At 37.1% G+C, this 12,769-nt stretch overlaps 1 protein-coding gene across 1 annotated transcript; it reads left to right on the forward strand.

The window, feature by feature from the left end:
- Positions 1-5,162: 5,162 nt before the first annotated feature.
- LOC122035790 (aspartic proteinase CDR1-like) lies at positions 5,163-6,118 on the forward strand. Its single transcript, XM_042594894.1, has 3 exons — positions 5,163-5,492; positions 5,651-5,767; positions 5,864-6,118. Exons 1-3 carry the CDS (start codon positions 5,163-5,165, stop codon positions 6,116-6,118), a joined length of 702 nt encoding a protein of 233 aa, XP_042450828.1.
- The last annotated feature ends 6,651 nt before the right edge of the window (positions 6,119-12,769 follow it).

Below are 12,769 nucleotides of genomic sequence, written 5' to 3' on the forward strand. Positions count from 1 at the left end.
TAGAAGGAAATATATTTTATATGACATTTTGGATATTTTATCAGGATAAATCTGGGTTTCTATCCTATTTAAAATGAGAGTTAATTGATTTAAATAACTTAAGTTTAGATTCCTAATTACCAAAGTTTCCCTTTTATCCCCTCCTTTTCTTCCCTCACCCCACGCATTTGTGGCATCGTTTCGCTATGCGTTTGACTTGGTGTCCGCCGCTGCTCACATACAACTGACGCCAGCGTCGTGGTCCTCCTTCTTGTTCTCCCATGTCATCAGTTCAGAATATCCATTTGGAGTTGATTGAAGTTATTAATAACGTTTTGATTAAAATCCCAAAGTTCATTTTCCTATAACTATTCAGTGTCACTTCTCCTTACAACAATTGTGTCTGCAGTGGGATCGCCGGCATGGCCTCCGCCTACGCAAGATGATGACACCCATTCCTTTTCCCTTTGACCCGGGCACTCATCGCCATCGTTGGTCGTGCCTGCGCCATGTAGCCCCGGTGCATGAGTCATTCTCGTGCCATTCTTTTGATGCCCAACCTGTAAGTTGTAACACTGGCTGCTCATCATCATCACACCGTTCGTTCGAACAGGAATGCACTTGGCTTGCCCCCGCGGGCTGGATCAACCGGTTAAGGCGTGACATCCTTGCACAATGAGTCGCAGGGTCGAAGGTCCACGGACGTGCACTAGATGAATAATCTGGGCCGGCTGTGTTAAATTCCGGAGACACCACGCTTTACCCGGACCAGCATTCACCGCTGATTTATCTCCTAGGATTCCTGTGGGGCCAGGCCTAGGGGGCCGCTGGGCGGCGGGACCCGCCTTTTTTGCACAAGGAATGCACTTGGCTCACAAGAAGCCAATGCCAGTGTCTATTTCTCCTCCCTTGCAGGCCATCGTCACGAACAAGGGCGGAGCCAGGCTTTAGGATACCTGGGCTATAGCCCGGTGGCCCAATTAAAGTTGTGTTAATTTTTAACTTTGATTGTATTGATTTTTTTCATTCCCAAATAGAGCAAAATGGGTCTTAGCCCGGGAAACCTTTAGAGGAGATTTGTAGCCCAGGCGGGCTACAAATCCTAGCTCCGCCAGTGGTCACGAAGCCTCTGTGCCACAAAGTGCTGAAGCATCGTGACGCTACTGCCTTCGACTTCCTCAACCAGTAGCATGCCTGAGCTCTACTGACCGCTGACCACAACCTAGCCATTGTGAACCACCGTTGGAGAAGATACCGCTGATGGATTAGGGTAAAGGTTAATTAAGCTTGGATTTTTTAGAGTTGATTATTGTGGATAGAGTGATTTGATGATATTAGTTTATTTTAATTAAATCTCATCTTGATTAGCAATTTGGTAAATTGAATTATCAACTTAATAGGTTAATTGATGTATTAATTAATAGGTTGATTAAATTGATAACTTACCGATGACTGACCCTTAAGTAAGTTGATTAATTAATTATTGATGATTTAAATATTTGGTTAATAAATTCATTGTTTGATTAACCAATAGACTAATTGATAGATTGCTAAGTTTGATTAATTAAGGTGATTACATTAACTAGATGATTAAGTGGTTTAATTAAGATATTAATTAGTCTTAGATCATGACATTAGAGCAGTCTTGGGTCAACAGTGAGTAGTCAATGGAAGATTGGGTCAAGATGTTAGTAGATTAGCAAATGCAAAAATTCTTCTCTTGCTTTCCATTAATGAATTCTTTTGCTTTTACGCTGCATGGTTCTAACTCATAGGAGATTGAAGACCCACACACTATTAATCATGGTTTATAATTCTGAGGTAGTTATTTTCCTTATCACAAATTATGTTAATTTAAATAATATATGCATCTCTAATTTTTATTGTTGACATCTTTTCAAGAGAAATGCAGATAGTAGATATCTAAACTCTTATTAAGGTATATTTTTTTTAAAAAAATCAAACTTGTATTTATCCGTTTGTATATTTTTATGATAAGTAGTTTTCTACTTGTGTATATTTATTTTAACTTTAGCTTTACCATATACGTAGGATTTTTTCATATATGAGTAATTTCACCATTTTTTTTAATAACCTATCATATCCTACTTGTTGTAGGATTGGATGACGATGAATGTACTAGGTTTGAGTAAGATGTGAGATGTGTTGGATTTAAATGTGTTGGTTTTGAGTAGGATGTGTTGTTTTTGTGAAGGAATTATTTTAGAGTAATTCATGATACTTTAAATGAATAATGTAATTGTTTTTGAATATATTGTGGATGGTTTGGGAATTGTTTGTTGAATTATTTGTAGATGTTTTTGATCTTGTTTGTGAATTGTTTGTGGATGTTTTTGAATTGTTTATGAATGTATCATGAATTGCTTGTCAATGATGATGGTTTGTGAATGTTGAATGTATAATGAATGGTTTCTAACGTTGTATCGTAATGCCAGATTGAAATTAGGATGTAAACAAGATTTAAATCGTGGAATTTAGGGGGTGCTGTCAAAATTTTATTGTAAATTAGCAACCAAAATAAAAAATCATCATTGAATTTTACCCTAATTTAGCGACGACATCTTATTTTCATCGCCAAATTAGCTATGGACATAAAAAATGGTAGATAAATTATCGATAGTTTTTTTTATTTCCATCTCTAATTTCAGGACGCTAAATAAAAAAAATCCATTGTTGAATTTTTCCCTAATTTAGAGACAAAAATAAAAATCCATCTTTTGAATTTTATTTCTGTCACTAAATTAATGATAGATATAAAAAAGTGGTGATTAAATTAGCGATGAAAATATTATTTTTAATTTATTTCGCTAAATTAGCGATGGAAATAAAAAAAGACGTCGATAATATAGCAACCGCTTTTTTTGTCTCTAATTTAGGGATTGAAGTAAAATACTTATCGCTAAATTTAGCGCTGAAACGAAAATTTCAATCGCTAAGTGATGTCAACAACCAAAAATATTACGAATGAAATTTTCAATTGCTAATCAAAGTTTTCCTTGTAACTCGTAGTGACAAATACTGAATGCGTCAAATACAATTTTCGGTTGCTAATCAATGTTTTCCTCACTAATGTTTTCCTCGTAGTGTCGTATGCCACCGCCATGTCTTTAAACATCCTTCTCTTTTATTTTTTTCCTCTTCTTTCTCATTTCCTTCTTCACTTTCTCTTCTTCAATGGTAGTAAACCTACAATTTTTTCTTCTCCTATTCTCAAGCACAAGAGCACTCTTTTGTTTTCCTTTCTCTTCTCTAGCAAGTAAGAAATGCAGCATCAACTGCTGCCCTCTTCTAGCAACAAGAGCAACCCTCACATATTCTTCCTCTTCTCGTATTTTCTAGGGTTTTGTTAGCATCGTAAGAGTAGTCCTATTTTGTCTTGCTTTGCTCTCTTTGAATCATTGTTAAGTTCACTGAATCTAGTCGAGGAAGCTAATGAAGAAGCTCAAGTTCTCGTCTTTTGGTTCTTCTTCCATATCTTCTCTTTTCTTCTCTGTTTTTAAAAAACAACGGTCTTCTTTTTTATTTTCTTTTTCTATAGAAAATTTCTTTACAAGCATCTTTTTTTTTTCCTTTGCCTAATCGCAATAATAACTAGAGAAGTAAGTTATTCCTTTATTCTTTAATGTTTCATTATTGAAATTCATATTTCATTAATTGAAAGAGAGTTATAAAATATAAACTTTATTTTATTATGTTGCTAGTTATCATTATTATTTAGATTGGAATGAAAGTCATATATGTAGCAATGCTAAATATTATGACAAAGTGATATCACAATTGATTTTTTTTTTTTAAGTCATAAACTACAAGGATCGATAGATCATTGTTTCAACTAGAATTAATTAAGGGTTAAAGCCAAAATTTTTAAATTTAAGTTCGTTTTTAGCTCTTTAAATTTAAAATTTAAGATTTTGAATTGTGAAAATTCACCTACATTAATCTATATATATATATCTTAAAAATATTTTTGAGTTTTTAAAGTTAACTCGAGTTCTTCACACGAATCATCTTTTCAAGGAGTTAGCACATGCGCTTCAAGTACCGAAAGAAGAGGAATTAGGTCTCAAGGGCTCACTGATGCTTATAATCCCTCCTTTAATTTAAGGAAAGGTTTTATTTATTGAATTTAGTCCCGCACATTATGGTGGCGGACTAGATTCAATAAATAAACAAAATTAATTCAACACAAAATAAAATTATTTGGCGCTCAAAAGTCAGTCTAGGTCTTGGTCTGCCTCTCACTCATTTGCATCGTGGTCTGTAGTGGACAATGTCGGCCGGCTTAGAAACCTTTCCTTAAATTAAAGGAGGGATTATAAGCATCCGTGAGCCCTTGAGACCTTGTTTATTTATTGAATTTAGTCCTGCCACTGTTATAGTGGCAGGACTAAATTCAATAAATAAACAAAATTAATTCAACACAAAATAAAATTATTTGGCGCTCAAAAGTCAGTCTAGGTCTTGGTCTGCCTCTCACTCATTTGCATCGTGGTCTGTAGTGGACAATGTCGGCCGGCTTAGAAACCTTTTCTTAAATTAAAGGAGGGATTATAAGCCAGGTGTAAATTTTCCAGGCGGGCTACAAATCCTGGCTCCGCTAGTGACTATTCATACGTATTGATCTATATAGGAGCAACATTTGATAATGGAGGTTGGTTAGTAGATATCTAGTAAGTATCAGGCCAATCCACATTATTTGAGGAATCTCCATTATCAGCAATGAGAAAATAACTTGGAGGCATGCTCCATGGATTATGAATGCATCAAATACAATTAAAACAATTTAATTAAACTTGGAATGAGATCAAAGTTCCTTCCAAATAAATATCAATTAGTCAGAAGGAGTTGAAGAACACTTACACTTGTTTCCTTTTAGAATCAATTAATTATATAATAAGCAATTAAAGATATTTTTTCCATTTCGAACTTGATTTGGACCATTAATCTAATTGATGAGATGCCTAACTCCCATTAATTTCCAATTATACGCTTAGATTTTTCTTTAAGTTAAATGCGGTTCCAAATCTCACTTCCTTCCAAATTTTATTCAATCAATCTTATCATTAATTCCCATTAATTAAACTTCTTTATTCTCCCGTTGAATCTCTCTATAAATTCACGGACTAGTTGAAAATGTGTATATCTTCATTAATATTATATCAATGGCGGCCATTAGTATCTTCTTCCGCCTCCTCCTACTGATCTCCTTCGTGCCAGCACTTGTCCCGCAGGACACTATCTTCGACGTCGAGCTAGTCCACCGCGACTCCCCGAAGTCGCCACTGTTCAACAGCTCGATGACACCCTTCGATCGCCTGCAGGCTGCCGTCGTCCGCTCGGTCAACCGAGCTAGCTACTTGGACAACCGCATCGACATGAAGACCTCCATCAACATAGAGCTCGGCTTGCGTTATGATGACGGGGAATTCTTGATGCGGTTCAGGATGGGCACGCCAAACTCGCAATCTATGTGGGGGGCATCGTTGACACTGGTAGCGACCTAAACTGGGTCAATTGCGTTGGCTGCCAATGCTTCAAGAAGAAGACCACCACCCTATTCAATCCTAACGCATCCCTCTCCTACAAGAAGTTATCTTGCTTTTCCGATGAGTGCAGGAGCTTTAGACTGGGTCATTGCAATGATGATCAGATATGCCAGTACCATGCCACCTACGGTGACGGCTCCAACATTGACGGAATTTTCTCCTCGGAAACCTTTAGTTTCACCTCGTTAGGTACAAACCAAAATACCTTCATTCCAAATATGGTATTCGGTTGCAACTTCCGGTCCTTGCACATCCAAATTGACGACCCCGGCAGCTTCATTGGGTTGGGCCCCAGGTCGCCGTCTCTGATCCATTAGCTCGCCCCTAAGTACATTAGTAAGTACTTCTCCTACTGCTTGGACATGCTCCGTGGGGGAGATGCCAGCAGGCTCTTCTTGGGACGTGGCAAACAGATAGTCACCGGAAAGACGACGGTCACGCCGCTCATGACGCAAGATGGCTTCAACGCCGTGCAACTTAACACCATCTCAATCCCGGATGAGTTCGACATCTTGCTTACTAGGAGGTCCAAGTTGGGGACTGCATCATCTTCGACTCTGGCACTGTCATGACCATGCTCAACACTCAAGTGGTGGACCAGTTGGTGAGGGCATTGACGGATTACATTAGCTTGCCGACTGTGAAGACGGGCGAATACAAATTGTGCTTCAATGTGTCCTCGACAGAGCAAGAAGAGCAGCTGCCAGGGTTGTGGTTCTCGTTTGCTGGGACATTGGGGAACTTCAGGGTGAGCCCTGATAACTTGTTTAGGTGGTATAGTGATCAAGTGAAATGCATGGTGATACTAGGAACGAGTGGTACACAGATCTTTGGGAATATTATGCAGCCAGATGTTTTGGTTGGGCATGATCTAGATAAAATGGAATTGACCATTATAGATAAAAGGTGCATCGATTTATACAATCCCCAATAAGCATGTATTATGTATATGAAGTGCTAAGTTGAGCATTCAAATTTATATTTATAGTCATAAATCAAGGAATTTCAATAAAAGGAAATGTGCATTTATTTTTTTAATTATTTAATTATATAATGTAATTAACTAGAAGTAGTCTGATTAAATATAATTTTCTTTCTATATGTCATTTAAATGATACAAATTAACTTTACATGTTACTTTTAAATAATAGGAGGTGTTTGAAATTTTATATTAAGGTTCGACATGCCCCGTGGCCACCTTCTTTTCCTCACCGTGCCCTCAACACCATGTTTTCATAGTCGTTGTCGTAGCCACCGGCGATCTTACAGCCGCCCTTCCTTCTCGAACATGAAACTAACCTCCCTCAAGAAAGCATCACTGCGAGGTAAAATACTAATAATTGATTTTCATTTATTAAATGATTAATTGATTATAGTGTTGATTGACTAAGATTAATTATAGTAGTAATTGAATTGACAATTTTTTTTTTTTAGTATCCAAGCCTTCATCTTAATTAATCTGGATGACTAGTCCAGTCTAACGGAAGTTCTCCATCAACCATCTCAGTAAATCAGAGAAGTTCACATGTGTTATGCTACCGCAAGTGCACGGTTGTTATCAAGTAATAAAAAAGTGATCCCACGAGGATTGATTATAAGTAATAAATATCTCTCATGGAGAATTAGCTAAACAATCGTTGGTTGCAAGTTACGGGCTAAGTAAAGAGAAGTAAGACTGAGAAGAGGAAAGAGAGAAAGAAACTTGGTTTGGGGAAATATTCTATGTGTTCGGTTTCATTGTGATATTTATCAATGTATTATGGTTGACCAATTGTCTATCCTCAATTCATATACACTTGTAAGAAGTTAGATTTTACTCTCTCCTACAGTGATTAAGTCAGCAAGTTATTTGGATCAATATCCCTTTCTATTAAATAGGAATGATTTTTATGAAGTATGATAACAGGTTATCCCTGTCACTAGGGCTCCTCCATCATAAATCACAAGAACACACTCATATTCAATAACCATAGAGATAAAAATAACAATTACGTACAATTCCCTACGTCCTTGTGGGCAATTACTTCTCATTTCAATGTGATGCTCTAGACGTCTGAAAACGAGTTACTTTTGTAACTAAGGTCCCTCGGTCATACAATCTAAGACACCCCCCCCTACAGGATCAATAATTATACACAACCATTCAATTAAACATGAGAATTAAGTTCAAACACCATGCATACACATAAGATCAAATAGATACAAGACATGATAATGTCATCTAGATAGAAAATTAGCATATCCACGAGTTCTTACATCAATCAACACCACAATTACTTCCTTAATCCTAGAACAATAGATCTACTCCATGGCAAGAAGAAAAATATCCAAAGACATAAGAATTACAAGCATCAAAATTCAACTAGAAGAAGAAGAGAGAAGAAGCTTATCCAATTGTGTAGAGTGATTTTCAGATCTAATCCTTTGCTTTCGGAGTCGATGAGGTGATGGAAATGACTTCGGATCATCTAACAAAGCTCGAGAAGGATGTAGATTAGCACCAAGATTGATCTCCCAAAGGGAGAACCTTCCTCCCCTTGGAAAGGGGAAGAGATCCCATTAAATAGTGTTTGGCATGGGCCTGGCATGGCCCGTGCCACGGCCGTGTGGCATCCACATGACCAGCGCCTTCTTGGCCTCGGATCAGGTGACACGGCTATGTGGGTTCACATGGTCGTGTTCTACTTTGTCTCTGGATTGGTGGCACGACTATGTGGATTAACACTGCCATGTTCTGCTCCTCCTCTGGTAGGTCACACAGTCACGTGACTTCACACGACCATGACCATTTTCTTCTCTGCTTCTTTGGCAGGGCCGTATGGAATCACACGGCCAGAGTCTTTTGTCTTCGTTTGTTCTTCGGATCATCTATGAGCGTCGTTTTCACTCCAAGAGTGGCTCCTGTCAATAGAAAAGCATACAAAGAATAAATCTATGATAAAAAAGATTAATTATGCTAAGAATATGACAAGAGGTATAAAAATACACAGATCAAACATAAATAAAGTATGTGAATGCACATCAAAGCATGCATAAAAGTGTATATAATCTACGTACATCAAGATGAAGACCCATCCTGATAGCCAGCGTTCTCGGATCCGCTTACAATTACTTAATTGATTTGATGTAATTAGTGAAATTGATTAATTAATGTTGTGATTGTCCGTTTAACAGATTAATCAATTAATTACTAAGTATTGATTCAGGAGATTAATCTAACTTAGGATTAACCGTTATTAATGAATTTAAATAATTAATTAATTAAATTTTGATTTTTTTGTTAATGAAATGATTAATTAGTGACAATTAATGATTTATCATTCACTGGATAGATGGTTAATTCATAATTTAGTCAAATAAATTATTTCAATGAATGGTTTGGATTATATAATCAATTGAAATAAATATATCTCATAAATTAATTAACTAAGCTTAGTTGATTTATTGAGTTGCTTACCTATAAATTAATTTAGATAACTTAATTAAGAGATGGGTGATCTAGATTTGAATTATTTAATCAAGTAATTCGATATTTATCACAATCTAATTATTTAATATTTATCCATGAGAATAAATTGTTGATAAAATTAATAATTGAGACTTAACTATGTCAAAGGATTAATTAATAGATTAATTAATGAATAAATAGAATTTGAATATTGATTAATAAATCCTTAGATTCTTCATATTCTTTACTCGTAGGATTCAAGCTTGAGGCAGACCTTTGACTTAAAAATGATAAGGATATTCTCAGTGTCTTACTTGAAATTTTGATGGCCTGAGTTGAACTCCGCCTGAGTAGCTGGTAACTCCGATTCCTTGGTGGCTAAGGTAGTAAGCGATTACTAGGCCCGAGCGTAACACGTTCCACTCAACATCTTGAGCCACTAACTCAAAACTTTGGCAACTAACTCGGCGTCATGAGTAGCTTTTTGCTCCTTTAGTTGAGAGGATAGGCGGTTAGATTATGCAATTTTTTCATCCAGCTTTGCCTTTATATTCGCCTGGATGGTTGTCTCCGACTAAAGTTTAGCTTTGGCGGTGTCCAGGGCTATCTTTAAGTTGATTGCCTTCTCAAGTTCGGTATTGGCCAATCAACGAACCTCTTGGAGCTGAGTGTCTTGTTCACTCAACCGCTTAGAGGAAGGAGATGTAGCAGCCTCAGAGATTTTTTGTTTCAGCAATTCATTTTCCTGCGCCAGGGAGTACAATTGTTGGGCGGTGCTCATCTCAATCACTCAGCTCTAAAGGAAAGGACAAACAACATTTGAAACGCCCAATGTGGGAAGTGGTAGGTTAAAATACTTCACCTTGGTTTGTACAAAGGTGTATTCATTTGCTAACTCCCTAGGACTTAGCTTGCTGAGCTGATTTCCAGCTTCCTCCCAGGCCTTTGTTAAACGACCCTTAGAAGTATTTGGCCGGTCGGGGTCATCTAGGGAGAAGTCATGGCCTGCGCGGACGGTACATCAAAAGCAGCTAAAAATTGGTGGGGTCGTCTCTGCCCAGTAGCGCCCGAAGGAGTCTTCGTCCGCGGAGATATGATGAAGGCGGGATATATCGACTTGTCCAGTAGGGAGATCACCTCTTATGTTCAAGCAGGATCCGACGTGGGGCTAGTAGAAGGAAGAGCGGGCAGGGTCCTCTTGAGCGATTTCCCTTGTAATTCCTCCTGGATGGGCTCTTCTTGGGAGAGAGATATTTGAGTGGAAGGCCTTTCACTGTACGGTACTTCAGCAGTGGTGCTTGTCCTTTGGGGACCTGGGCATGGACAAGCCTACGCCTCTTGTGTCTCTTAAGGGGACCTGCCTCCCCCTCCAAAGGAGAACCCGTGGATAATGGAACTGAAGTGGCAGGCAACTCTTCAGAGGCGCCGACCACACTGGACTCAGCCGCTCCACTAGCAGGGGCGATTGGTTATAGGCCTCGCTCAGCCTGTAGTTCTCACTCCTTAACATGGATCGCCTCCTCTTCTAGGTAGATTGGCTCATCGATCAGAATAAAGAAAAGGACATTCATTGCATAAAATAAAGAATATCTTAGTTAGTGATAATGTAGTGACCAAGTTATCAAAGTTTATAGAGAGAGTCGGGAAGCCTCTTTTGGATAGGACTCAAGCCAAACAAGTGTAGGAGGCCTTCGCATAACCACCAATGGATCTTAAACCGTTGGATTCTTAGTATGGGGGAAGTACGATATGTAAGTAGCATCATGCTTGTAATTCCCTATGTTAGGAAGGGGAGGAAGGGAAGATTGTCATTCAGTAGACCAATAACGCGAGCTCAGGCATTTCAAGGAAAAAGAAGTGTGACTTTCAACTCTTGTTCGAAGAAGGCATGTCTTCAAAGAACACCGACTTCGGACGAGATTGTAAAAGGAAAATGCCCGATTCTGATTTTATGGAATAAGAAAATAGAAAGAAATTTTGGGGTGTAGTGGGAATACGAAACAAGCGAAATAAAATGAATGTACCACACAGGGCCCGGATGGCATTCAGGGTGAATTGTTGTAGAGGGATATTGATGTTAGAGTGTATACTAAAAGTTTAGCTTTTGTATAAAAATATAAAAATCACATTGGTCAAATGTCTATATTTATGCGAAGTGTAGTTGTCCATTTAATTTATATTGAAGATAACATGGTGTGAGGAGACACACAGAAGTTCATGTTATCAGTTCCTTATAAATTATAAACAGTTGTTCACAACCAATATAGAATGGGGCAAACCATTGGAGTGGTTATAGTGTAATTAGGTTTTATTTTATCTTGACTAATAAATTACACTAGTACACTCTGAGTGTATTGAGCAGGACCATATAAGGTTATTTCTTTTTATACTGACTATATAAAAGAACAATACCTCTATTATTATGAAAGTATGTATTCTTAATCATGATATAATAACAAGCACATATACTTAATATTTATTTCTTTGATTTATCAAAGGGTGTGATTTAGCTCGTTAAATCAATAGACCCGATAAGTTGGGAAATGATATTATTTATATGGTGTGTTGTTGATTATAGAATGAAATTGTCCTAGTAATCTAGGTTGATGATATCCCCTTGAGGAGCTCATAAGGATTGTCATGTAAACCCTGCAGGTGGACTTAGTTTGAGTGGTACTACTCTTGGAGCTAGATATTAATTAAGTGAGTTGTCAGTAACTCATTTAATTAGTGGACATTCAATATCTTAAACACAGGGAGACTAACACACTCATGATAAGAAGGAGCCCATATTGTAATATGGGATTGGTGTGGTAGTGCAATAATAACTCTTTAGTGGAATGAGATATTGTTGATGAATTTGAGTTGGGTGTTCGGGGCGAACACAGGAAGCTCAAATTCATCAGGAGACTGAAACCAATTCCTCCTCTCGGTCCCTATCGTAGCCTCTTATTTATAAAGTCTTATACCCACCCAAACCCACCTTCTTACCCATCCTTAGGTGGCTGGCCAAGCCAAGCTTGGAGTCCAAGCAAGGGCCGGCCAAACCAAGCCTTGGATGGAATTAAGATGTGGCCCTGGCTTGGAACCCAAGCTTAGGTGGCTGACCACAATAAAATAAAAGGGATTTTAATTTTAAAATCTTTCCTTATGTGGAAGTCATGATTTAAAAGAGAGTTTTAAAATTAAAATTTTCCTTTTATAGTTTCTACAAAGGATTAGAAGAAAAGTTTGATATCTTTCCTTATTTGTAGTTAAAAGGAAGATTTTAATTTTGAGAGTTTTAAAATTAATTTTTTTCTTTTATAGTTTTTACACAGGATTAAGAGAAATATTTGATATCTTTCCTTATTTGTAGTTAAAAGGAAGATTTTAATTTTTGGAGAAAACTTTTCTTAATTATAATCATCCACATGTTTTAATAGAGAGATTTTAATTTATAAAAGTTTCCTTTTATAACCAACTATGAAGGGAATTTTAAAAGAGAAATTTTTATTTTAAAAATTTCCAGAAACAAATTAGGAAGTTTTAATTTTGTGTTTAAAACTTTTCTTTTTTGGAGGACTTGTAGTGGTCGACCATTGAAAGGTTTATAAGGAAGTTTTTTATTAAATTTTCCTTCTTAAACATTGGCAAGGAAAATAAGGAAATTTTAATTATAAAACTTTCCTTATTTGCCAAGACCAAGGAATATAAAAGAGATGGTAGAGGTGTCTCACCCAACAACACATCTATTATTGCTCTCCTCTCTTCCTTGGTGGTGGCCGACCCTCAT

The sequence above is a fragment of the Zingiber officinale genome, unplaced genomic scaffold (genome assembly GCF_018446385.1).
Source record: "Zingiber officinale cultivar Zhangliang unplaced genomic scaffold, Zo_v1.1 ctg110, whole genome shotgun sequence".
Classification (NCBI taxonomy): Eukaryota; Viridiplantae; Streptophyta; class Magnoliopsida; order Zingiberales; family Zingiberaceae; genus Zingiber; species Zingiber officinale.